This window comes from Canis lupus, chromosome 1 (genome assembly GCF_011100685.1).
Source record: "Canis lupus familiaris isolate Mischka breed German Shepherd chromosome 1, alternate assembly UU_Cfam_GSD_1.0, whole genome shotgun sequence".
Classification (NCBI taxonomy): Eukaryota; Metazoa; Chordata; class Mammalia; order Carnivora; family Canidae; genus Canis; species Canis lupus.
Window position 1 is genome coordinate 5,016,810 of NC_049222.1, and position 27,943 is coordinate 5,044,752.

A 27,943-nucleotide genomic window follows, 5' to 3' on the forward strand; every position below is an offset into this window, starting at 1 on the left:
AGAATCATAGGACTATTTTACTGTCTACTAGAAATCCTGTAAACATTTTTCTATCTAAAGTTCCTTTTGTTACCTAAATTGTTGCAATAGAATTTAAAATAAAAAATATCATCAAGTTCTTTCTCAAATAAAAATAGAAAAATTCTAAGGAAAACAAAAAATATTCAGGCGCGGAGGGGGGGAGTAGAAGGGAACAGTTTCATTCAGACATAGATAAGGTTGAAAATGATGACAACACTAGAGCCAGGAGTAAGGATGGATCATGAAGCTGGCAGGGGGCTTCTGTTATAAGTAGTGTGTAAAAGGATACGTGAAGATTCTTTCTCCTATCATTTTGAAGTAGATGCTGCAGTAAATTTTAGTATTTCCACAATCTTCTGGAAGTTTATAGCCATACTAAAAATTAGGAACAAAGATGAAGTTCTTTTGAGAGAAAGCTAAACTAAGATTAAATTATATGAAGCAAAATTAAATAGTTCCTACCATAATACACATTTCTATTTCTTACCAAGTCATCCCAGTGCATCCGGAAATCTTCATATGAGTGAAAAGGACAGTCAGGGGGTGTGGTGTGAAGAATACTTATTATTTGTCCCCTTTTCATACTAAGAAAAATAGGAGTTGATAAAGTATTATGAGCCAGTGTTTGGATATAATTTAACTATGTAATTTAATTTAAAAAATACTCAAAAAGATTTAGCAGCCTTCTTTACATAATAAACTAATCATTTGCTACTAGTTCCAAGTACACCATTGTATTAAATCAGAACCAGAATTGTTAGAAAAAACTAAATTGAATTAATGTAAACAATGTGCCAGTTATAAACAACAACAACAACAAAAAACGTTTATTAAGTGTTGCCACACAGAAGTATGCCTGGTAACTGTCAGATTTTAGGGAAAAGTCTGTTAAGTATTAAATGAATCAGAGTCAAATCTATGTTCCCTATCTACCTCTTCCCTGCTTTGATGATTAAATTATTATGTATATTCTGTTAGTTAATTAAAGTTCTTTTTCCTAAGCAGGTTAAAATTTCAGCCCAATAGTCCTATTTATATTAATAACAAGCCATTTTCCCCTAAAGACAGTGCAAACTTAAAACAGCTCCTATCAAATGATAAAGAATCATTAATTATATGTAGCGTTTATAAGGTTTTACTGATATTACTATAATAGTTGTAATTTCATAATTAGATATCTGGAAATTTTAGTTTTTTAAAAACTATATTTAATGAAAATATAAGGGTATAATAAAATTGTTTTAGTAATTTAATACAGGAAATTGATGGCTTCTGTATGACCTTTAAGTTACAAATCACGTTCAAAAATTCAGTTTCAAAAATTCCTTTATACTTTTGTACACACTGATGCTGAAGCAAAATGAGAGAACTACTATATCTTGGACCTACCTCAGATGCTACAAACTGAAATCTCACCTTGGCAAAACGTAGCACCAGTTGTTTAAAATTGAATGTCCTTCAATGACAGCATTGTTGTTAGTATCAAAATCCTTTATAATACTCTGGGAAATACCAAATTCTCTTAGCTTTAAATAGAAATAAGATTTAATGCATAACTCCTCAAAAGAATTTGTCAAACAAGAAGAAACACATACACAATTACAGAGTAATTTTAAAGGCTTAGTTTAGAGGTGCATAATACTTTACATAATGTATTTGATGTTTCAGCTCTTCCTACTTCTCTCTATACAACATATCAAGTATTTCATGCCTTCTCTCATTTTCCAACCCCAAACCTCTATCTTCTACTTATTTCAACTGGCTTTCAATTTTTTAATTATGTTAATTTATAGGAAGTTGAATTCCTTCTAAAGCAAGGTATTTACATTTTGTAAGAATAGTATCTTAATTTTTTTTTTAAAAAACTAGAGAATGAGTTAGGGAGTTGTCCCTCTAGTTTGTCTTCGGGAATGATTGCAGAGAGCTGATACTCTCATGTATCCCTTTTCTATCTTCTGGAATGCTTTTCCTCTGGTCCTCAGGTGACCTATCCACAGGGTATTTAAGCTGATAGTTTACCAATCCTTTTCTACTTACAGTTTCCTCACTCTGTGGGGCATTTTAATACAGAGTCAAAGATAAGGAGGACAAGTCAAAGATAAGTCCTACGAGGACACTGTTAGGATGAGAAAGAATGGTTCATAAATCCTCATCCTCCTTTTAACCTATCATCATACAGCTTTTGGAAAATAATATTCTAACTTCATTCTCTACTGCTTTTCAATAAATTCCAGCTAAGCTGGCCAATTTTTCTTTTTACTGCCTAGACAAATCATTAGCATTTTATTTTATTTTTTTAAAGATTTTATTTATTTATTCATGAAAGACGCACAGAGAGAGAGGCAGAGATACAGGCAGAGGGAGAAGCAGGCTCCATGCAGGGATCCTGACGTGGGACTCGATCCAGGGTATCCAGGATCAGGTCCTGGGCTGAAGGTGGTGTTAAACCGCTGAGCCACCCGGGCTGCCCAGCATTTTAATAATATACTTGCCCTTACTCTGATATATCTGAATTCTACCAGTAAGAAAGAGCCTTATAGGCCTAGAGCTAGAACCATCTCCTCTACATTCAGTGACAGATCTTTCTCTGAAATCTTACAGCATTTATTAAGACTAATGGAAATGAGGCAGCACAGCAGAAAAACATAAATGCAAAAATATAAAGATAAGAACTGCTGGTTATGTTGTGAGGTAAGAGAACAAAGACAGTAAGAATGAATAAGGATTCATATTGTCCTGTACACTGGAGGATAAATCTTGCCCTGTGACATACTGTGCTTAAAAGCTAAATGGTCTAATCTGTGACCTAAGAAAAGGATGCTCAGTGCTGGGATGGCTATGAATGTCAGGAAAGACTGACTGCAGGTGAATAAATATATTATTTGAGAGAAAACAACCAAAGATTGAATTCAGAGAGGGTAGGTTTTATGTCCAACTGTTCAAAAGTTTATGAGTTCTCTTATACACCCACTTACATAGCTTTAGTTTATATCCTTCTGGCTATTTTCAACACTATTCAGAGACTAAAGCAAATTGCTGCAGAGATCTCCATGGTACCAGCCCTTAAAGTCTATATCAGCTTTTCTCAACCTGGGTATTTCTGAAGACTGGCTATTCAAGTGTTCACGATACGCCTCCAAGAGACAGTTAACCTCTTACATTTATTTAATAAATACTTAAAATGTGTCCTTTTCTGAATAGACCTGCACTAACAGGGTACTCAGGAAATATCACTTCTTCCTTATAATGCCAAGCTAAAGGAATTTGGATTTTATTTGCTCCAGGCAATGTTGAGATACTAGAGAACAAAAATAAGACAAAACCTAGACTCTCAAAGAGATGACAAAACTTAATAGGAACAGAAACATTTATGAAACTAATTTTTACAAGAGTCAGAACATGAAAATTGCCGAATCAAAAATTTAGGTAAAGTGAGATTTAGAGGAGCTGATATCAATTATAATTTAGGGAATCAACTACAGAACACTTCTGAAAGAAATTGAGGAAGACACAAAGAGATGGAAAAATATTCCATTGGATTGGAAGAATTAATATTGTGAAAATGTCAATGCTACCCAGGGCAATTTACGCATTTAATGCAATTCCTATCAAAATACCAAAATATCAAAATGGACTTTTCTTCAGAGAGTTGGAACAAATTATCTTAAGATTTGTGTGGAATCAGAAAAGACCCCGAATAGCCAGGGGAATATTAAAAAAGAAAACCATAGCTGGGGGCATCACGATGCCAGATTTCGGGTTGTACTACAAAGCTGTGGTCATCAAGACAGTATGGTACTGGCACAAAAATAGATACATAGATCAATGGAACAGAATAGAGAATCCAGAAGTGGACCCTCAACTTTATGGTCAACTAATATTGAACAAAGCAGGAAAGACTATCCACTAGAAAAAAGACAGTCTCTTCAATAAATGGTGCTGGGAAAATTGGTCATCCACATGCAGAAGAATGAAACTAGACCATTATCTTACACCATACACAAAGATAAACTCAAAATGGATGAAAGATCTAAATGTGATACAAGATTCCATCAAAATCCTAGAGAAGAACACAGGCAACACCCTTTTTGAACTCGGCCACAGTAACTTCTTGCAAGATACCTCCACGAAGGCAAAAGAAACAAAAGCAAAAATGAACTATTGGGACTTCATCAAGATAAGAAGCTTTTGCACAGCAAAGGATACAGTCAACAAAACTAAAAGACAACCTACAGAATGGGAGAAGATATTTGCAAATGACCTATCAGATAAAGGGCTAGTTTCCAAGATCTATAAAGAACTTATTAAACTCAACACCAAAGAAACAAACAATCCAATCATGAAATGGGCAAAAGATATGAAGAGAAATCTCACAGAGGAAGACATAGACATGGCCAACAAGCACATGAGAAAATGCTCACTTGCCATCAGGGAAATACAAATCAAAACCACAATGAGATACCACCTCACACCAGTGAGAATGGGGAAAATTAACAAGGCAGGAAACCACAAATGTTGGAGAGGATGCGGAGAAAGGGGAACCCTCTTGCACTGTTGGTGGGAATGTGAACTGGTGCAGCCACTCTGGAAAACTGTGTGGAGGTTCCTCAAAGAGTTAAAAATAGATCTGCCCTACGACCCAGCAATTGCACTGCTGGGGATTTACCCCAAAGATACAGATGCAGTGAAACGCCGGGACACCTGCACCCCGATGTTTCTAGCAGCAATGTCCACAATAGCCAAACTGTGGAAGGAGCCTTGGTGTCCATCGAAAGATAAATGGATAAAGAAGATGTGGTCTATGTGTACAATGGAATATTACTCAGCCATCAGAAACGACAAATACCCACCATTTGCTTCGACATGGATGGAACTGGAGGGTATTATGCTGAGTGAAATAAGTCAATCGGAGAAGTACAAACATTATACAGTCTCACTCATTTGGGGGAATATAAAAAATACTGAAAGGGAATAAAGGGGAAAGGAGAAAAAATGAGTGGGAAAGATCTGAGAGGGAGACAGAACATGAGAGACTCGGGGATCCCTGGGTGGCGCAGTGGTTTAGCGCCTGCCTTTGGCCCAGGGCGCGATCCTGGAGACCCGGGATCGAATCCCACGTTGGGCTCCCGATGCATGGAGCCTGCTTCTCCCTCTGCCTATGTCTCTGCCTCTCTCTCTCTCTCTGTGTGTGACTATCATAAATAAATAAAATTAAACAAAACAAAACAAAACAAAACAAACATGAGAGACTCCTAACTCTGGGAAACGAACAAGGGGTGGTGGAAAGGGCGTGGGGGGGGGTGGGGGTGACTGGATGACGGGCACTGAGGGGGGCACTTGATAGGATGAGCACTGGGTGTTATGCTATATGTTGGCAAGTTGAACTCCAATAAAAAATAAATAAAAAACATAAAATAAATGAACAGAAAAAGTGTGTATTGAGCATATAATCTTGAGCAGAAGAGAGGGGTGCATCTTCCCCATTTCTGATGTTCGCTTCCATGCTGAGAAAGTTCTAATACATATTCCTGATGTCTCTCTGCCCTTCCATTCATTCCTCCCTAGGCAGATCAGGTGACTTATCTGGTTGGTAAAACTGGGACAGTTCCTTTCCCTTCCTCTTGGGAACTGGTCTGTTGGCACGAAGTAGTACACTGAATTGTCATACTGGGAATCGTGCCTGAACTCTTAAGAGAGCCTGGGGGTTTATTACTCCCACAGGTAGGCAGGGAATCTACCTAATTCTAGGGTTCAGATAGGCCACATTCTCTAATAACTTTTTTTCTAACAATGAACAGGATGACCATTTATCTATTAAAATAATAAAATGGGAGACTAAACTTGAACATTCCTTAGGCAGACAAAACCAGCCAAGCCACATAAATAAAACCTAATCTAGCTCATTCTGTAACACAAATGAAATTTAACTTCAATTACTTCTTGTAAATGCGTCTAAAAATCATAAAACTTATATTGTTTTCCAAAATGGAGTAAGATAATCGCTTTTAACTAATCCCCTGTCATTTGGAAAACCCCATTACTATAACCAATCATTATAAAGATAAAATAGCTCCCACGTATTCATTACATAAGCTGTCCTGCAACAACACCCTTCTGAGTTTCATAACACTGTTGGTTTGAAGACTCTTGGTTCACAGACTATTCTTCTATGTACAATAAACTCCAAAAATACAATTTTAATTGATCTGATTTTATTTTTAACATACCCTCCAGTTTATGTATGTTGGGCCAGTATCCCAGTAGGTTAGTTTCCCTTTCATTCTCAGAAGTATCCATTTGGGATCATAAATTATGTTCTCATCCTAGTAATAAAGATGGTATTCTCATCTCTATAGGCCTTATTCTTTGTCAGTCTCTGATTCAAAACTATATACATAAAACACAAGTATCATCTGTAGAAAATTCAAAGGGCAGTAAGACATGATGTTAGTCCTTAAGAAGCTTATTATAAATTTGGCATATAAAAATGAGTATAGGGATCCCTGGGTGGCGCAGCGGTTTAGCGCCTGCCTTTGGCCCAGGGCGCGATCCTGGAGACCCGGGATCGAATCCCACGTTGGGCTCCCGGTGCATGGAGCCTGCTTCTCTCTCTGCCTCTCTCTCTCTCTCTCTCTCTCTCTCTCTCTCTCTGTGACTATCGTAAGTAAATAAAAATTAAAAAAAAATTTAAAAATGAGTATAATTCTGTATGTACAAATAAGTGAGCACGATGTAGAACAGAATGAAAGTTTAAAAGAGGCTAGGAGGTCACACTGGCCCCAAGCCTTGCAAAGGTTCCTCATCAGTACAAGACAGTCATGTCATCCTGCCCATTCCATTTACTGTTATGCAGGTCAGTTTCCCTACTGGATCACACAATTCTTGAGGGCCAGAAAGTAGATCCTATTTATTTTTAACTTGCCTATTGCCTCAACACAGTAGAAATCAAAAAACTAAGGAGAAATCAAAAAGTTAAGGAGAATTATGAATGGAGTTAGCATTGGATCTGGCCCTTAAAGGATAGGCAGGATGTATAGCTAATGGGAGGATCACTTTAGGCAAAGGAGGAATCATCTGTCTCAACATGGACACTACTGATACTTTGGGCTGGATAATCTTGTGTTGGGGTGGAGGTAGGGTTGCTGTCCCATGCACTGTAGGATTTTTTTAGCAGCATCCCTAGCCTAAAACCACTAAATACCAGTAGCAACACACCCATTCCCCTTTGTCATAACCAAACTTCTCTGTAGACATTACCAAATGGCTCATGTGGAACAAAATAATTCATTTTCTTCTCCACCCTCCTCTACTGAGAACCACTGCCACAGAAGAAGGAAAATAATATTTGAGTTACTATTAATGTATAAGTTTCCATGCTGGATGCTATGAGAATTAGTAAAATAAAAGACCTATTCTACTAAGAAGGGAAAAAGTATTAATGTATATTGTTTTTTACAAATATAAAAAATGCTACCAGAATGCTAATGAAGGGATATTATACGTAGTATGAGCTGAAACAGTCTTTTTAATATTTGGAGGTGAAAGAAGAGGCAGAAGAGGTGAATGCTGAAGCACAGTAGGGTTGTGGAGAGTCTCTACCGTCATCTAAAAAGATTTCTGAGCAAGAGAATACTACGATTAAAGCTGTGTCAGAGGCGCCTGGGTGGCTCAGTCGGATAAGCATCTGCCTTCGGCTCAGGTCATGATCTCAGGGTCCTGGGATTGAGCCCTGCATCAGGCTCCCTGCTCAGTGGGGAGTCTGCTTCTCCCTCTCCCTCTGCCCTTCACCCCTGCTTGTGTTCTCTCTCTCAAATAAATAAAATATTTAAAATAATTTAAAAATCTGTATTAGACTAACGGAATATTTTCTTTGAGTAAACAGATTTAAAACAGTATCAATATGTCAAGCATTTAATAATGTGGATTTTGGTAATAAAACCCTTCTTATCACTCTTCTTGTTAAAAATTAAAGCCTACTAGCATGTTGCTAATAAAGCATACAGTAAGTATAATAAAGTTAATTACAGAAATCAAAATATATGGTACCTCAGGTGGTGGCAATCTGATTGTGTAAGCTTCTATACTTAGACAAACTTGAGTTTCAGTTACATTGATGTCTAATACTGAAAATAAAATATTTAACTGTGATTTTCTGGAATTATTATTTTATTTTATTAAAATTTAGTAACAAAAAATAGCTTTAACTTAAATTTATTCACATTCGAAGCTCAATTAAGAATATGTACTCTTTTCCATTCATGGTAAAAATCCAAAAAAAATCACAATATTTGAGAGTCTGCAGATGAGCCAGAGGTTTGGAACAACACAGATATATGGACATGTATGTGTTGGTGGGAGGCATCACAGGGCAAGGCTATAATAAGAATGAGACATCCCACAGTTGAGAGAAAAATTCAACAAGCAACTTTTAGAAGCCTGATTTCTATTACATATGAAAAATGGAGACTGTTTTCTTATATCAGGAGAGGTGCCATGCCAAGCTCCTAACTCCATAGTCTTTTCATGAAGACCCATCAATATACCAGCAGATATAATACGGATCTCATAAAGCCCCAAGGCTTCTACCTTGCATTCACATAATTAGAATCACTTACATAAGTCAGAAAGTGGTTATCTTGGGAAAGGGTAATACTTGGAAGAAAGCATGAGGGGATCCCTGGGGTACTGGTAATGTTCTGTTTCTTGATTTGAGAAATAGTTATGAGAATATGTTTAGTCTGTGAAAATTCAATGAGCTATACATTTATAATTTGCAAGGTCTGCTATAGAATATTACATTTGGTAAAACTAAAAGAAAATTTCTAACACAAGAGTGAGGAATTTTGCTCTTCTAAACCTTATCTTTAACATCTGACAGTATAGTGTCTTGACAGTTCGGGTATGAAACTGAATTTCTGTAATGAAACTATTTGTTCAGACCTAGAGCACAATGACTGCCACTGTCGAACTTAAACATAACATTAGGGCAAAGAGTGCAAACAGGCTTCAGCCTGAAAGTCAACTCAAATCAAATAGTTGTGGAGTAAAGGTGCTAGCTCAGGATTTAAGGCTATGCCCAAATTGCGGTGAAAGCTCTACCGTCTGCTATCTGTGGACTACTGTTTATGAACAGGTCTACTTGCAAAAAAGGCCATGCTTATCAATGAAAGAATCAGACCACTCTATAAACTGTGTATTTTAGATCTCTGTCTCTTTAAACAATCTTTTTTTTCTCTCTTTTAAGGAAAAGAGGAATTATGTTCTCATAAGAAATATATCTTTTACTTAGAACAGTACTAAAGAATTTTCAATGATATGACTCTGTAAAGTATACAGTGCCTGAAAATTTAACTTCAGAGTGGTAATTGTAATTAAGTAGAGAAATTAAAAATATAGATTTTATTCCAATTAAGAAAAGTAAATTTTTTCTCTAATAATTAAGAACATATATTGTGACCCAGAGAGGATGTACTGGGTCAAATTGTGATTATAATAATACCTGATTAAATTCTGATAATCATCAATATTGTAACAACCCAACATTCCATAACATTTTAATGACTATAACCATATTAACGTTTTATCTAATGACATATGCATTTTTACTTACCAACAGCACTTTGCTTTCCCATTTGAGAAAGAAATTCTCTTCCTTAAAAAATTCATAGGGTATGCCATATTATTATAACTTATAAACCATGGTTGATAAATAAAACTTTTTAATGTTTACTTATCAAAGCAAAGGAAAATACTTTAAAATGTAGTTTTACACAAAGGAATATCTAAAGACAATTCAGAAAAAAATATATGACCACTCAGAAAGTATCTTTTCAATTAAAAAGACAGAAATACCCAATTCTTCCTTCTAATATTTATTTCCTGGCATAAAAAATACTTATAAAATGGTCAGACCTCAATACAAAATCCAGAATAGCCTTTTGGTTCCAACAATTGTTGGTAATTTGTATTTATTTTATTATAATGCTCCATAGCTTATATTTATTCCTTCTTAAACATCAAGTATTACATAATTTAAAAAAATTCTTTGAAGAAACATCAGGAGGCCTCTGGATATTATCCTAAGTAAAAGATGACATGATGTTACGGACTTGCCTGAGAAGGCTTAATTGGGACTATGCTTTAAAAACTATTCCCTAAAAATAATATATCTTGAAATTTAAAACAGATGCCTAGAATAGAAGTAATCTAGTTTAGAAACCTCCAATGACTGAAAGAGATGAAGTCACCTTGCACCAAGAGATGGCCAGTTTTATTCCAGGCTGGAGCAAGTCTAGACATGAGTGAATATGAAAGGCAATTTTGAAGAATTACAGGAATTACTCTTTGTGGAGCCTCTACCTAAACATATTAAAGAATAAAACATAGGAAAATTTACAGCAATTGGTATATTTCTATAAACTCAAAGAAAATGTGTTTAGATCACCATCCAAAAAACTGGGCTATTTTGGATATGAGTTATAGTCATCACTACAGCTAATCCTATCTGATTCTAAAGTTAAAGAAGCATTCAAACGTATTTGCTCTGAAGCCATGAAGACTATCATGTCGCAATAGCCAAATTCTCCCTCCTTATCCTGGACCAATAAGCCTAAATACTTAGAGCTCCTGTGCCAGGTCCCTACACTATACTTTGAATTCTGCTCTGCACAGAGGAAACCAGCCCAGAGCTGTATTAGAATTTTCATTGTTGTTTACTCTAATTCTACATCAGAAAACAAATACTTTCATGGGCACACATGAGACGAGCAGACTATCTCTACCTGTAGCGAATTTTTAAAAATCAAGACTTTTACTTCTGACTAAGAAGAAGTAATACAATCCAGATTTACCCTCCCACTTGAGGTAACTAAAAAACTGAGCAAGTTACAGGAAACAATGGTTTCCAAGACACTGGACATCCAGCAACAAAGAGGAGCAATCCTTAAGAGGAAATCTACAATTACCTCCAGCATGTTGATTAAAGAGCAGTTTCTAGGCTGTGGTGCAGTGAGGAGGAACCCTGGAAGAGCCAGTGGCTATCTTACATGAGGAGACAGCTGAGAGCTCAGGAGGCCAAGGGAGCTAGTTTTGGGGGCAAAGTATTAGAGGGGACAGAGCTGCACAGAGAGCAAACTCTTATGACCAGCAGAGTCCCGTTTGAGTCATCAGCTGAGCATGGATTAGCACGTGCATGTAAGGAAAATATCCAGGCTAGGGGAAAAAAACCAAGGTTTTCTTCTATACAAACATCCTCACAAATACAGTACAAAAAAGAAAATGCTGCCACTGCCACTCTTAGCCAGACATGTAGGAAAATGAGAGGATCAAGGAGAATTGTTTCCCAATATTATTCACCCCCCATTTTTGTACCATTTTGGTTCCTGGTGAATTTTCCCAGGATACAAGTAACCAAACTGTTGGCAATGAAGACTAAATCCATTCAATTTGTTTCGTAGATATTTTAATTCAGGATATTATCAATAGGACTTCAAGCAGCAGGATGAAGCCAACCTGCGACACTAATCTCAAACATGAACACAGGGTTTCAGGGCTAAACTGCTGAACAAATCCCAATAACTACCAGGATCTTCCTTAGAAAGACAAATGTCATTCTCCTTGATTCTGTATTGACTTTCTTCTTGGACTGAAGCATTAACCCAGATACAGAAGAATGTTATCAGCATATATTTAGTTTTGGCATACAAGGAGAACTGTAGGGCAATTCTGTCATCCATAACCATCCTGACCTGGATGCCATTCAGGCCAAAGATGGCGCCACTGACCACTGCAGCTAAAGTCAGGGCCAAATTTTTATCACGTTTTGATATAACAGGTAGATAGAAAATAAGGATAAAGTAGCTTAACAATACCATCAACCACTGTGACCCAATTAACATTCATAGACTACTTGACACAAAAGTAGAATACACATTGTTTATAAGTAGACCAGGGATATTTAACAAGGAAGACCATAAAACAAATTTCAATAAATTAAAAAAAGGTTCAAGTTATACAAAACATGTTCCCTAGCCACAATTATAATAGAAAACAGTAATAGAAGGATCCCTGGAAAATCTGAATATGTGAAAACTACATAACACACTTATACTAACCCATAGTTCAAAGGGGAATTAGAAAGCATTTTGAGCTGAGGAAAATCAAAACAAAACAAATACTTAGGAGGAAATTAATAGTAATGACCAAAATGAAAAGCAATGAGATACAAAATAATACCTACCAAACCAAAAGCTTATTTCTTGTAATCAATAAACTTGCTAAACCTCTAGCAAGACTGATTAGGGAGAAAAAAAACAAAATAGTCACAACATGACGGATATCAGGAATGACAAGTGACATGATTATAAATTCTACAGCAAAGGAAATTAAAAGGAGTATTATAAGTAACTTTATGTCAACCTATTTAACAAGTAGATGAAATGGACACATCCCTTGAAAGAGATAATTTGAATAGTTCTATTATCTATTAAAGACATTGAAATTGTAGTCAAAAACCTTCCCATAAGGAAAATGTCAGGCCCAGATAATTTAATTAGTGAATTTTACCAAGTATTTATGTAAGAAATAAAAATTCTGTACTAACTCCAGAAACTAAAAAGGTGGACTCTTTTACATGCAAAGCATTAACTTATGAGAAAGATATTTTTTGTTTGCTGACAAAAGAAGTTGAATACAAAGTCACTATAAATAGTATTTGGAATTATTATTCTTTTAAAAACTTACTTTAGCTCCACAATTTTCAATATAGGCATTAAGTTTTCCAGCTTTATAAAATGGTATCTGTAACAACAAAACAACAAAAAGCCACAATTATAAAAATTACTTAACACAAATATATTACTAAACAATGCAATACATAAAGAATTTAAACATTATCCAGAAGCAGACTCATTGTCAGGTTGTCATCCTAATGGCTTCTATGCTTTGGAGAAGCAAGTGATAATCATTCTCTCTCTAAAATAGAATCTATGGGTATGTTCTCAAAGTGAGGAAAAGCCTTTCTGAGAGTGACATGAACCTAGAAAAGGAAAAGGCTAATAAATTTCATATGATATCTAACAACTTTCTTAGTAAACAGTACCTTCCTAGGCATAAGGAAAATGGACACAAATCCAGAGAATATTCAAAAGGCCAAGGTGCTACAATTAATCAGCGACAGAAACAGAAATCAGAGATATTTTTAACCCAACAGACTGGCAGATATGTAAAGGGAGCTGGTAACTGGTATTTATGAGGATGTGGAAATACAGATTATCTCAATATGCTATTAAAATGCCATCTAGTATATATAAGCTTTTCAGAGAGTGATTTAGCATTACCTAGATTATAGTTTAAAATGTACTGCAATCTCACTTCTAGGAATTTAACCCATAGAAACTATTAAATAAAAGTGATATAATTGCAATGAAGCTTTCCGAAGCGTTATAGTAGTACAACTAGAAACTCAGATGTGCACTAGAAAATATTAACTAATTATACACCCATACAATGAAATATTTCACAGCCTTAACAATGAATAAGATATATGTATTGGCATAGAACATTCAGGAGAGGCTGTTCAAGGGGAAATTAAAGGCAAGTTTCAAAATAGTATGTAAAAAAATCCCATTTCCTACTTTAAATATTTTCAAAAAAACTTATAGTATGTAATATCTTTGTAAGAAAACAAAACATTTCTAGATGGCTACTTTCCTTTTTTTATTCTTTTTTTTTTTAATTCTTGCTAAGATTAGGATGCTTGAATTTATAAGAACTGTGAAACAATGACCACCTTGTTCCAAAAGAGGTAGTGGTGTTTACTTGTCCATCAACAGCTTATCTTATTTATTTATTTTTTAAAGATTTTATTTATTTATTCATGACAGACACAGAGAAAGAGAGAGAGGCAGAGACACAGGCAGACAGAGAAGCAGGCTCCATGCAGGGAGCCTGATGTGGGACTCGATCCCAGGTCTCCAGGATCACACCCCGGGCCAAAGGTGGTGCCAAACCGCTGGGCCATCAGGGCTGCCCAGCTTATTTTATTTAATAGCAGTAATGTCCACAATAGCCAAACTGTGGAAGGAGCCTCGGTGTCCAACGAAAGATGAATGGATAAAGAAGATGTGGTTTATGTATACAATGGAATATTACTCAGCCATTAGAAACGACAAATACCCACCATTTGCTTAAACGTGGATGGAACTGGAGGGTATTATGCTGAGTGAAATGAGTCAATCGGAGAAGGACAAACATTATATGGTCTCATTCATTTGGGGAATATAAATAATAGTGAAAGGGAATAGAAGGGAAGGGAGAAGAAATGCGTAGGAAATATCAGAAAGGGAGACAGAACATAAAGACTCCTAACTCTGGGAAACGAACTAGGGGTGGTGGAAGGGGTGGGGGTGAATGAGTGACGGGCGCTGAGGGGGGCACTTGACGGGATGAGCACTGGGTGTTAATCTTTATGTTGGCAAATTGAACACCAATAAAAAATAAATTTATTATTAAAAAAAAGATAACAAAAATGAGAAAATAAAAGATATATACCCATATAACCTAGAAGAAAAATAAAGGAGCTAAAGATTTTTTGATGGCTTGTTAGTATTAATAAACGTTCATTTCACTAGATTCTGAAGAATTAAAATCTCAGAAAAAAGATTTTCAGAAAGATTTTTGACAAAAATCTCAGGATAATATAATTTTTATAAAATTTTTTGGCATTTCATTATCATTCCCAGTGACATACAGCACTGGGAAATACGTTTCTCATTCTAATTTTATTATTTGTAATTTTTTTAAAGTTCTAAATTAAAAAAAAATTTTGATCTAAGTTCTTTAAAAACAATTGGATAAACGTTGTAATGAGAAACTTCTTCCTTTATATTAAGCGGAATTCTAAAGAATAAAATACAAAAAAATGATTAAGCCCATGCTATCTTAAAAACATGCTGTAATATTTTTTCATGAATAGTCTTATATTAGCATTTGTGACAAAAAACTAAATATTAAATTAAAACCACAAAAAATGAATTTTAAACATCAGGTATATCAAAGTTGAAGTCTATAAATGGTTCAATCAATCTACAACACAGGTAATTTGGCTTCATAAACTACTGTAAATTAAAGCTATAATTAATATCCGAATTATTGCTTATCAATATTGCTCCCAATAATTAGTAATAATACTTCTTAAAAATTTAAAATACTAACCGCCATCACTACCCAAATTTGGCTTAATATTCCAGGCACAGGTGACACAAGAATATCTTGGTGCATATATAGCAATTGCCTGTGGGAAATGAAACATGGAATTTTATTTTATTTTATTTTATTTATTTTTGAAACACAGAATTTTAAAGTGGACTTCCCCTTTGATTTTACTTTATCAGAACATTTTGAAAATTGCTTAGTTCTATCTAAAAGTTTACATTTTTTTCTAGGGAAAGAGTGTGTTATTGACTTCTCTCTCTCTCCCCATGCTTAACTTGGTAACTTGAACATTTAGCCTTTCAGCCAAGATTTAAGAATGTTACAAGGTTTCAGAAATTGATATGAAAACTTGTCCCTGCCTCTGAGTTTCCCAATATCTTTCATCCATAACTTCTTCAGCTGTAACTCCATTTCTGTCCAAATAGAGATTTGAAGATGTCTAAATATTGTTAAGAATCTAGCTTTTCTAACTTCTATTTCTTCTATTTTCCATTTTTTAAGTAGTGGTCAGGAGGCACTGGAGGCAAGAGTCCAAGGATTCATCTATCAGTGATCAACTACTTCAATGTTAGAACTATTGACTAGATGCTTTTCCTTCAAAAAGGAAATTTTTTCCAAGCCATAATAAAATGGACGGTGATTTTATTTTAGCATTCAACAGCCAAATGAACTCACAATAAAATCACAATTCAAAATATCAATAGGTTTGTTTCAAAGGTCAATGAAAAGGTGGATAAAACACATGAAAAACTTCAAAATCAACCATCAAGAAAACAAACTGCAAAAAATATGAGAGTGTGTGGCAGGGAGAAGTTCCCTTAAAAAGTAAGATGGGCCAGTTTGTTTCTGGTCAGAACCCTGGCACAGAGCTAGGCGCAGTAAGTACTTGGTTTTACAAGGGCTGCCTTTATCTGACACAGCTAAGTCTCTTCTCAACCTGTTCCAGCCTCTTTAGCAGTTACTGGGACAGTGAGTCAAGACACGTCACCCTGCGGGGATGACTACCTTCAATTTGAGGGTAAACAACAGAAAATCTCAGGTTTTCCACCTATTTGTTTCCAAAAGAAGTCAGGTAAATGTTCAATAGGTATCAAACTACACCTTACCACACAGCGTACAGGCTCCTGGATGTACTTGAGTGGGAAAATAAACCAGAAGGAAAGTTTTGTAAATAAGAGCAAAATGGGAGGACGTTCCAAGAGTGTCTTATTTCTGCTTCCTAGCAATCTTACGTTTGTTCCTCTCCAAGAAATTCAGTGACAGATCTAATCTTATCAGGTATTCTAAGAGTCCTTCTTTGAGTGACTCAAACAATTTAAAGGACAAATACATGGTGGGTCTTCAGCAATCATGAAGTTATACTTCAGGCTTCACCCAAGCTGTTTTTCAAAGACTATCCTGGGTCAGACATTTCAAAATAGTTCTTAGAGAAATACTCTTTAGAAATCTTATGTTGACCTGCAAATTAAACTGCATTTTTCTAAAATGTTTATAGTATCTCTTAAAGTGCCCATAAAGAGTTGGTATTCAGTGAATATTCATTAATCTCTACCTCTAAGTTTTTGAGAGCCTGATTTATCAATATCCATAAAAGATTTATATTAAAAAGGGTCACAAACATAAAAACTCGTGATATTCAATCTCAAGTATTTTAAGTCCTCCCCTAAATGTAATCCAACATACCTGGTCAGAACAAAACTGAATTTCTTTATTTAAAATCATATACACAGATTAAATGAAAGACTATTTTGTTTTAAAGGAGATACTTCTAAAACAGCTCTTACAGGTCTCAAAAAATTTAGAAAGCCTTACTTATAAAATGTTTTACCTGCACATCTTCATTTGTGTACTCCTAATTTCAGTATCTGCCACCTGATTACTCAATATTATCTTGACAGCACAGAGTTTGTATAAATCTGGAGGTGTGATGAAGAACAGTGATTGCTGTCTAGGATCATTCATGTTTTCCCGTTGACTGAATGTCTCAGCTCTCAGGCCTTTAAAAATAAGCAGCAATCAAATGGTCATAAACTGTCTTACCTAAAGGGTTTTACTACCAACTCACCACAGAATATTTGATATTGTGTTGGAATAAGATAATAAAAACAAATTAGCAGGCTTTAGCATTTAAATAACACTAACATTTTACCTGTAAGAATTGTTTGGGGGGCTTGGGGGGCTCAGTCGTTGAGCAACTGACTCTTGATTTTGGCTTAGGTCATGATCTCAAAGTTGTGAGGTCAAGCCCAAGGTGGGCTCTGAGCAGTGGGGAGTCTGCTTGAAATGCTCTCTCCTTCTGCCCCCCCCAACATACACTTGTGCTCGCTTGCTCTCAAAATTTTTATTAAAAAAAAAAACCCAATTGTTTAACCTGTTAAAGCTTCTTGGTACAAATTTTATCAAGATGTAATATAAATAAAGGACGCCTGGGTGGTGGCTCAGTGGTTGAGTGTCTGCCCTCAGTTTAGGGCATGATCCTGGAGTCCTGGGATTAAGTCTTGAATCAGGCTTTCCATGGGAATCCTGCTTCTCCCTCTGCCTATGTCTCTGCCTTTGCATCTCTCAGGAGTTTAAAAAAAAAAAAAAAAAAAAAAAGATGCAATACAAATAACCTCCAATTCACCTTTTTATATTATAATATTCAGTGATTTTTATTATGTTCAGGTATGCAACCATCATAATACATATTAGAAAATTTCCATCGATCTCAAATTAGAAGCCTGAAGTTCTAGAAGTAAAATAATTTGAATACAATAAAATGAAAATAAGCTTATTAAATACCTATTCTAAACTAGATACTAGATATATTTTTATCTTATTATCTTTATTTAATAAACTTCCAAAGTTCTTGGCTATCTTGTTTCATTTGGTTTTCAGAAAAAAAAAAAAAAAAGATTTCCTATGATAATTTTTTGAATATCTAAATGTATAGCAAAGTCTATTGTTTCAGGTTAGCTCATAAAACACCTCAAGGTTGAATATATTTTTCATCTTTTTATATGAAAAGTATTTATTAAAGTCTCTAATTTTTGTTATTTTCTTTTTCCAAAATTACTTAGCTTGAAAACTTCTGTTTGGAACATATTTTATACTTGATAGTTCACATAATATCTCTGAAGTCTATCCTATGTATTAGAGAAAACTGGAATGTCAAAGTAGCTGAGTTAATTAAAAAAATAAAATAAAAAATAAAGTAGCTGAGTTAAGCTCAATCTCGGTCCTGCGCACACATAGAGCAGGGGGAAGGTAACAGAGACTCGAGTACTTCAAATTTTTTAAACATCAATATATTTTCTCCCTTTAAGAAGAAAAGTAATCATATATCTGCCCTGGAATCTGAGGTAAGACCAGTCTTACGTGTGATCTCAGAAACCAAGTGTGTTGTGTCATGAGGACCGCAGGCAGTGCCCTTCTGACCGGTCGCACAGCATCCTCACTCGAGAACCAGTGTTTGAGATGTTCATCTCTAGAGGACCGCTCGCTTCTTGTAAAATGGGAAATACTTAGAAATGTTAACACAAATTCCCACCAGGCGTTGATGACCTCGTTAATAGGACTGACACCATCAAGAAAATCTTCCTTCTCCATTTTAACACGTACTGTTCTGAAAAGTTTATCTTTTCATAGAGATTGTATTCATTTAAGAAAGCGCTCCAGGGAGGGGGAGCAGGAGCTCCCCACTGCGCAGGGAGCCCGATGCGGGGCTGGACCCCAGAGCCCTGCGATCATGACCTGGGCCAACGGCAGACATGTCACCGAGTCACCCAGGCGCCCCTTTAAGTGACAAGTTCCAAAGCAAAGACAACCCACTTCCCGGTTTTGCCTAAGATTCTTTCTCTGAATCGTTACCCTCAACGGCATCAAAAGTGAAGGTGCCCGAACACAAAGAGCCCATCAGGCCCTGGGCCATAATTCGTTAGTGTCACTTCCAACACGTTTCCCGCTAGAACGACTGGTTTTCCCTTGAACGGCTTCCAGCAGCGGCCGGGTCAACGGCTGCGGCCTTCAAAGGCTGCTCAGCGCGCTCAGGGCGGCCGGAGCTCCGTCTGTCCTCGGCCTGCCTCGGGCGCGGTCTGGGTTCAGGCCCCCAGAGGGGCGGCTGGCAGGGCTCGTCCCCATCTCCCGGGGAGCCAGGGCCGCAGCCGGCGCAGCGACCCCTCCCCGTCTGTCCCCTGTCCCCTCTCCCGTCCCCGCGCGCGCGGCCTGCCCTCCCCCGCTCCCCTGGGGCCTCGTGTTCTCCCCTGCGGCGACGGCGACGGCGACGGCGACGGGCCGCGTAGGGAACAGCTCCCGGAGTTTTTTTTCCTCAGCTCCGGCACGCCGCGTCCAGGAGCCAGCGGGACTCACGGCGCCCCGGGGCTGCGTCCCGCCCGGCTCCACCCGCACAACCGGCCCACAGGGACCCGCCGCGCCGGTCGGGACGCCGACACGGGCCCCCACGCGGGCTGCCTCCTGAGGGGGCCGCACACGCCTTCTCCGGGCTGGCCAGGACGGGCTGCGGCGGACGGCAGGGCCTGCCCTCGCCCAGAGGTCTCCCAGCCTGGCCGCTAAGGCACCTTCGCCTTCCGCTACGAGGGCCGCGCTCCTCAGCCGCCCCCTCCGCGCTCCTCAGCCGGCTCCTCCGCCTCCTCCGCGCTCTCCTCACAGCCCTCTGGCGGCTGCTCCCAGCATGCCCCGCGTTCCTTCCCAGCATGCCCGGCCTCCTGGCACGACGGCGCTCCTCGCTGTCCTCGAGGCTGCTTCCGCACGCCGCATGAGCCACGCGCTGCCGCCAGCATGCCCCAGGTGCGCCACGCGACCCTCTCCCAGCATGCCTGCCGCCCGGCCGCAGCCGCTGTGCTCTGGGCTCCCGGCGTGCCCTGCGCGCCACCCGCGCTCTCCTGGCCTGCCCACGCTCCTCGGCCGCCGCCTCTGCGCCGTCCTTGCTGCTCTTGGCCCTGCTCCCTGCGTGCGTGCGCCACGTGCGCGCTCCCGCCATGCCCTGCGCGCCCAGCTCTTCCCGCCAACGCCGCTGGCGGGGCACGTGCCGACGGTAGCTGCAGCTCCCTCACAGAGGCGCTGGGCCTGGGGCGCGCCGGGCCGCACGCGACGCCTGGCCGCCTAGAGGGAGCGGACGCGCCGATTTTCCGGGCCCACAGAGACAAGCGCGCCCTTTGCGTCCCTGAAAGGCCCGTGGCAACCGAACCGTCCCGGACTGGAAGGTTCCGCCGTGCTTTGGCACCGCAGCCGGGTGCCAGCGCCCCTGGGCACCTCTCCCTCCTGGGACAGGTATTTAGGAAGCGCCTGCTGTGATCCTGGAGGTTTTCCAGGAGTCGGTGAGGGACCACGAAGCAAACGGTGCTCCCTGTGCTCGCGGACCTTGCATCTTACATGGTGACTGAGGGACAGAAGACGGGATAAATGAGCAGCACCTGAGGGGGGGCTGGCGGTGGGTGCACAGAGAACCATAGAGTGGGGCGGAGAGCCAAGGGGGGCTTGGGAGAGGTCAGCAGGCCTCGAGAAGACACGAGGGCGCGGGTGGCTACACCGGGCAGGCAGGGAGGCGTCCAGGGGCCGAGGCAGGACGGTGGCCGGCGGGCTGTCCTGGAGCCCCGAGCGGGGAAGCAGGATGCACAGCGCCAGCCCCACGCCGTGCAGGTGCGGCGGGCGGGGGGGGGCGGGGCACCTGGGTCGCTGTGCTGAGGATGGACGGATGGGGTGATCAGGGCAGGGCTGCGCGGGGGGGCTTGGGCTGTGACACTTTAAAGTTAAATCTAACACGTTGGGGACACGGATGGACAGGGGGTCTCAGACGAGCAAGTGTAATTCCGAGGTGTTTGCGCTGAGGACTTGGGAGGACAGGGGTTCCAGGAACTGAGAGGGGAGGCCGTGGGAGGGGTACGTTTGGGGACGCAGGTCTGGAGGGGTGCGGTTTCAGACACGTCCATCCTGGACAGTGAAGAGGATCTTGCATGCAATGGACGGTATTTAAAACCGAGCGAGTGAGTGTAGGAAGAAGACTCCAACATAAATTCCTGCAGATAGAAGCAACCTCGTAGTGGAGCGCCAGGATATTTTATTATTTAAATAAAATAATAAATATTATATTTGTAGTATCTTTATTATTTTTATTATGAAGAGCCATTTTCAACCTCATTTTACCAGGTTCGAAAAGCTATATTGTGAAAGGATGAGATTTTTTATTGTGTTTAACTTAACGTTGGATCCATCAGAGTGATTACTTTGTATTTGCATGATAAACTTTGGTAAAGGGGAGTACTTTCTGGTGTCTTCCTGACTCGGTTGGAAAGTGCTAAATACTTGTTTGGTCACCTGGGAGATTATGGTGAGTGATTAATTATCACAGGATTGATGAGCAAATTGAGCCTCCTGTGACACACTTTGCAATATAAAGTGAACAAAATACAATCTTCTGAAACAAGCATACCAACAAATAAACTTTTTGTCTTATTTCTATAAAGATTTATTTGTGAGAGTGGGCAGGGCTCCCACCAGCCCAAGTCCCAGAAAAGGGGAAGCCAACTTCCCACTGAATGTGGAGCCCAAGGTGGGGACCAAATCAAGACCTGAGCCCAAATCAAGAGTTCCTTCCTAACCGACTGAGCCACCCAGGCGCCCTGTCCTAAACTTTTAGTCTGGTTATATGTCAGCAATCACTGGAATTATGAAAGCAAACCTTTTAAGATTTACAGAAAAGCTCTTTATCTTACCTGGTATATACACACATAGGGAAAAAAATTGCATGAAGACAAGGTCAAAAATGTAGATTCAGTTTGAATCTTATAAATGCATATATTCAATAGCTTATCTATTTAAACACTGGTAGTCTAGCGTTTTGCATTCTGAAAAGCACATCTGTCAGTACTTTGTGTTCTTAATACCTCTGGTATTGAACTTTTGGTTTTTGGCTTCAACAGTTTTAACAAGGCAGAATTAAAGATATTTGAAGTTTTCAATTGTGCTCACATCATCAAATCACCCAAGTACTAAATGTCCAGTTTTATTCCATTAAAGTGAAATGTTGCCTTATGGAACAGCATAGATCTATTAAAATGTGAATGAATTCTATGCAGTTTTGTGGTTTTTTGAAAAGGACCATCCTTGTTTACCCACCAGTCAGATCTAAAAGTAGGAAATTATGGGGATCTCCAACATTTCTCTTCATGCCCTCTCCCAACCACTTACTTCCTCCAATGGTAATCACTGTCTTGGCTGCTAACATGATATTGCTTTTTTGAAAATTTGTATCAATGGAAGCATACAACATGAATTCTTTTGTGTCTAGCTTCTATTGTGTTATGTCCATTAGATCCATATTGTGAGGGTAGTAGTATCTTACTCATTTTCATTACTGGGTAGTGTTCTATTGTGTATATATACTTCACTTTATCTTTTCTGAGGTTAAATGGACAATTAGATTGCTGCCAGTTTGGGATTATTATAAAGAATGCTGCAAAGAACATTCTTGTTCAGAAGAAAGTCCTAGAAAGCTACATACTTGTATAAGTTCTTTTTTATACAGCTCAATAGTTCCCCAAGAAAAGCTGAATGAATTGTTGAGCTGAAACAGATGAATATAAAAATGATATTTTTATATGTGCAGAACGTTTTTTATAAGCAAGGATAAATTTATAAGCACGATTCAGGATAATAACTGATTAATTTTGGTTGGCAGAAGGTTGGGATGTAGGAGGACCCCACACCCTAAGTCGAGTGAAAGGTTTATTGGTGCTCATTTGTTATCATTCTTCTTCAAAACATGTTTGTGCATCCACTCATATGAAGCGTTACATCATTATTTTTAGTTAATAAAAAAAATACAAGATGTTATAGGGCCACTCAAAATTTTTACCCAGGGAAAAACTTTACCAATAGGATACATTTTGATGACAAGTTTGTGAGCAGGCTTATTCAATTTACCAGGTATGAGTTACTTATGTTTGTTTCTCTTTATCTCATTCACAGGCATTCAAGATGGGAAAGAATCCTCTCAAAGATTCCACCCACCGGTTTGACTGTATTTCTTTCATGAAGATTAAGGTTGTTGCATTGTGTTAAATCATGTTTAAACTGTCTGGACACACAAAGATTAGGCCATATTTTGTGGTTAGGAGGTAAAGATTACCTGGGGAAGAGTCAAATCTTTATTAAGGAAGCTAGAACTATGATGATAAGCCCCAGGTGGGGGTTGGGGCTGTGTTCAGCATGCACCTTGACCTGGAATTTGAACAGTTGGATGTTTAAGATTGGATCTGTGGGCAGAGTGTAATCAACTGTTCTCAAACATGCAGAGGAAGCCTGGGACTCAGCATGATGTGTCCCTAAAAAGGGTTCTCACTGGGTTGGTGCCTCACAGTCACTTAAGAAGAATTAAGAAATCTGATGAACTGATTCAGTTGATGTTACTGCTTCATTTATTAAAAATGAATAGAGTCTGTTAGGCTCTAGGATCATTGTATGTGGAGGAAAGTCATTTTTTGCTTCCTTAGCAAAGTTCATTTGAATACTCTGGCCCTGTTGTAAGAAAGCTAAAGAGAACTGTTTCTTCATACTTCGGCCAGAGAGCCAGAGTGCCAAGGAGGAGAATAGGGTGGTGGTATTGTGGTGGCGAGTGATATCAGTAATCAGTAGGAGAATCAGAAAGGAGGATATCAAGAGACTAATAATATTCACTATTTTCCAGCATCAACCTTTGAGGTCCTAAGTGATTATTTTTATTCAGGTAGGTAACTATTCTTGACATGGGGTTTCCAGCTTGCAAGAACTCCAATGCCCTCTTCATCATTCACATGTACACTTACGTGAATGTGTGGAGCATCTGGATTGGTCCTAGGTGTGCACATTGTTCATTTTAAACTATTTTCATGTTGCTGCTGCATTTAGCCTCTCTTTCTGTTTCCTAAGCTGGGAAAGAAAGAAAACATTTTTATCTTTAGAAGATGTCTTGGGAAAAGTTAGAAAACTTGGCTAGTACTCTTACTAGTGACAGATAAATTAATCCACATTTTTTGGTACAGTTATAGGAAAATTATGATACTTCCACGTATTATGCACCATATTCTAGATCACATCTATACCCTTATTTGTTCAAAAACATTTACTGAGCACACACTGAGTGCTAGGCACTGTGCCGAAGACAGCTGTGACCAACTGTCTCTGCCCTTTAGGAGCTCTTGGCCCAGTGAGGGCAGACATATAGACTCATGACTTAGTTGGCTGTGTGATAGAGGTGATCAGAGAGTCAAGGAATACTGAGTGGGCATTTGTGGGAAGGGAAGAATGTGATCAGCACATCCCTCCTCCAGTGTTGTTGAGTCAAAAACAGTCCTGAGTCCTAAATCAAGAAAAATAAAAGGGAGAAAAGAGTGAGGAGAGAACTCTGGCAGAGAAGGGCACTTGAATAGGGCATGGAAGTGAGGAAAGGATGCTGTGCCTCCAGAGATCTAAAAATAGCTCACTGTTGCCAGGCTGCAGGTTTGAGGTGGGAATGACAAGCTGGAGAGCAGCAGATTTTGAATGATCTCAGATGCTCTGTTGAGATTGGAACTGTAGTTATTGGGAGACATTGGGAAGTCTTAGGTTCATTCTTGTATGGAAGAGGGACCCAAGGACTTGAAGACCAGAAGAACCACTTGTTACGGGGGACAAGTAGGGAGGTAATTGTGAAAGCAGATGTAGCAGAACGGTACTAGGGATAAACGAGGACAGTGCTTGTTAGATACTTAAGAGGAAAAATCTCTGGGACTTGGTGATGGAATCAATTTTGAGGATGACTTGGATGATCTCCAAGCTTCTGACTTGGGAAGTACACCAGCAGCTATTTCATAGAACTGTCTGGAATGCCTTACAAAGTTAATTAGGATAGCTAGACTTTTCTTTATATATACTAGTTTGATCTTGTTCTATTGTGCTGGAGACAAAAAGAGTTTTTAAAAAATAAATTAAATATTGCAGCCATGTCCTACTATCAAACATTCTCCTTATTTACCTGTTCCTAAAGATGGACATATAAGGAAAATGTGCATCAGGATATATTTACAAAAAGATATATAATTAATTTGTCATTGTTTGAAGTTAGTGAGGAAAACTGCCCTACCTTAGCAATGAACTTTAAGACTTTGTGTGAGCTTTGTGGTCAGAGTGTACCCATTGTTCTCTACTCATTTCTGCTTCTGCAGTCCATTGACCAGAGATTCTCAACTGACGTTTGGTGTTATACATGGATAAAAATAACCTCAAGCCAAACATGCTTTATTTGAAGATGAATAAATATGTAAAACATTTAGAAAATCTTGGAAATTATTGCTAATAGGAAATTATTGACAGATCAACCAAGTAGGCTATATAGATGATAGATTAAGATTTTTTTGAAGGAAAAAGTTGACCTATGCTAATATAGTATTTAAAAGACCTGGATATAATGCAAATTATCTGTGTAGATATTTGAATTGAGAGTCCCATCTTTGTAGAAGTGCCCATTTGTTTGAGGGAGCCAGTTCTCTGTGGTTATACCCATACTATGGCAAATATAACTATCAATGGGCAGGAAAAGGCTGTCCAAATACATCTTGTGCACGAATGATAGAATTAGAAAATGAATAAAAAATATAATTATGTTTGCTTACTTTTGCCTTATAGTGGAAAAGAAACTGAGCAGTTTTTACAATATATTTTTACCTGACGAATTTTAGGAGTGTAGTTGGGTTTTCTAAATGTTTATAAAAATGTCTTTGTTGGAGGGGAGGTCAGGAGGAGTTTGTAAATATTTGTGTTCTTTAATTTGTAGGTTTGTTTCCAAATTTGCTTAGATTTACCACAGATTGCCTTAGAGCACCTACCAGATAGGATGTTTCCTCATTTCTGTGTTTTAGAACAAGGAGGCCTTGGTGAATAATAATAACTGCACTAACTAAAATCTATTGAATGCTGTCTCTGTTCCACACCTTGTGCTAAGCATTTTATAAGTAGTGGCCTAGAACAGGTAATTGACTAGTTCATAGTTACGCATCTGATAAGTCATTAAACCAGGGGTGAGATTCAGGTCACTAGTGCCAAAGTTTTGTTTTTAACCACATCTGGAGTTGGAACTGGGACTGAAATCTAGAATGGTATTGATGTGGTTATAGATGTACCGTACCCATGACCTCGAGAGACTCATTGCTCAACTGCTAGAAGTCATGAGAAGATTCAGCAGTTGAGAACTGTTTAGGGAAGAAGTATAATCTGGTTTACTATTTTTAAAATGTATGGGGAAATTATAACACTAAACATAAACATTTGAAAAGAGAATCAAATCAGTAATTTAAAGTCCTGCCTAGAGCAACTAGAAAAAAAGAAAAAAATAAATGTAAAGCACACAGAAGGAACTTATACAAAAATTACACAGAAATTAATGAAATTGAAAAAAAAAAAAAGAGAAAATCAAAGAGTTGGAAAGTTGGCTTTTTGAAAAGATCAGTAAAACTGAGAAACCTCCAGCAAGGCTGACAACAAAAAAATGAGAGAAGTCACAAATTATTAGTATCAGGAATTAAACTGAGGATATCATTATAAACCCTGCAAACATCAAAAGGATAATAAAGGAGTAATATGAATGACATCACACATAGATTTGACAATTTAGATGAAATGGATAAATTCCTCCAAAAGTATATAGCACCGCGACTCAGCCGATGTGAAACCAGTAATTTGATAGTGTCATGGAAATTAAATTTCACGGTTTAAAACCTGAAAAAGAAATGTGCAAGCCCATATGGTTTCACTGGAGAAGTCTACCAGTTCTACTTCTAGAGAATAAAACCAATTCTATACAATCTCTTCCAGAAAAATAGAAAAAAGGGAATACTTTCCAACTCATTCTATGAAGCCAGCAAATACCATGCATGAAAGAAAACTGCACACAAGTATTCCCCATAAAAGTCTAACAAAATATAATTTAGCAATAAACAGGTGGGCTGTACTTAGAGATGCAAGGCTGTTTCCGTATTTGTTCTTTTGTTTTGTTTTGTTTTTGTTTTTTTTTGTTTGTTTGTTTCGGTATTTGAAAAGCAGTGTATCCAATCATATGTAAGGGCTGTTGGAATGCTTGGGAAAATCTTTCCTCCCCATGGGCATGCATTCCTATGGAGGAGGTCAGGTGGGGGGAACGAACCTTTACGGAGGCTCCTGATGTGGGGGAGCTGTGTGGAGTCTCTAGGATGGCCTTCCCTGTACCCTGTTGTGTAGGTCCTTCTGGCATTCACTACCATTGCTGAAAAGGGCCTTAACAGGTGACTGGATAATGTGCTGGGATTTCCCTCTTTTTTCCTCAAACATTTGCAAGTCTTCCTGAGTGCTCGCTGAGCAGTTGCTGTTCGGAGCCCAAGTGCTGTTGGTCTTTAGGATTTATGTCAACATCACACTGCGGAGACGAGACAGTATTCGCCGGGCAGTGTCCGCAGAGCGTTAGGAGTCCTTAGGCTTCTGCTTTGTACAGAACCAGTACCTTCCCTGGGCCTTTTCCCTGAAGGCACACTGTTTCTCTGAAGCAGGGCTGTCCCGTCACGTTAACAGTTTGATATTAACAGACTCGTGGCACAGTAACTTACGCAGTGACATTCCGGGCTGGCGAGTCTGACCTGACTGCCAAATCACCGCGAAGTAGCCTCCTCGGCCGGCCACTCCGCCGCCCCAGCCTTCTGCGCAGACGCGGGGGAAGCCCCGCCCCCGC

The 27,943-nt window shown here is 38.8% G+C and overlaps 2 protein-coding genes and 1 long non-coding RNA gene across 12 annotated transcripts in view; 1 reads left to right on the forward strand and 2 right to left on the reverse strand.

Annotated features, from left to right (window-relative positions):
• C1H18orf63 (chromosome 1 C18orf63 homolog) overlaps positions 1-19,918 on the reverse strand; it is a 34,373-nt gene extending 14,455 nt beyond the window's left edge. The window contains exons 1-11 of one of the 10 annotated variants that reach the window (XM_038525780.1): positions 19,791-19,918; positions 17,063-17,231; positions 15,235-15,313; positions 12,763-12,819; positions 10,269-10,312; positions 9,632-9,673; positions 8,068-8,144; positions 6,249-6,344; positions 1,438-1,547; positions 509-605; positions 311-396 (exon numbers count right to left, since the gene is read on the reverse strand). In XM_038525780.1, coding sequence (XP_038381708.1) covers positions 311-396; positions 509-605; positions 1,438-1,547; positions 6,249-6,344; positions 8,068-8,144; positions 9,632-9,673; positions 10,269-10,312; positions 12,763-12,791 — 581 coding nt within the window. In that variant the 5' untranslated portion in view covers positions 12,792-12,819; positions 15,235-15,313; positions 17,063-17,231; positions 19,791-19,918. Of the gene's footprint in view, positions 1-310; positions 397-508; positions 606-1,437; positions 1,548-6,248; positions 6,345-8,067; positions 8,145-9,631; positions 9,674-10,268; positions 10,381-12,762; positions 12,820-15,234; positions 15,317-17,062; positions 17,232-19,083; positions 19,294-19,790 lie in introns of those variants that run through there. The other 9 variants (XM_038525775.1, XM_038525773.1, XM_038525772.1 and 6 more) reach the window with 9 other exon arrangements.
• A 77-nt stretch (positions 19,919-19,995) lies between these two features.
• The window catches only part of LOC119863882 (cytochrome b5), a 45,426-nt gene continuing 37,478 nt past the window's right edge, over positions 19,996-27,943 (forward strand). Inside the window, exons 1-2 of the mRNA XM_038525784.1 lie at positions 19,996-20,019; positions 23,200-23,274. Of these exons, the coding sequence (XP_038381712.1) occupies positions 20,011-20,019; positions 23,200-23,274 (84 nt within the window). The 5' untranslated portion in view covers positions 19,996-20,010. The remainder of the gene's footprint in view (positions 20,020-23,199; positions 23,275-27,943) is intronic.
• On the reverse strand, positions 23,631-27,928 carry LOC119870698. Its single transcript, XR_005353315.1, has 2 exons — positions 27,386-27,928; positions 23,631-24,138 (listed from the first exon to the last, which is right to left on the reverse strand). It is a non-coding gene; the product is annotated as an uncharacterized LOC119870698 (long non-coding RNA).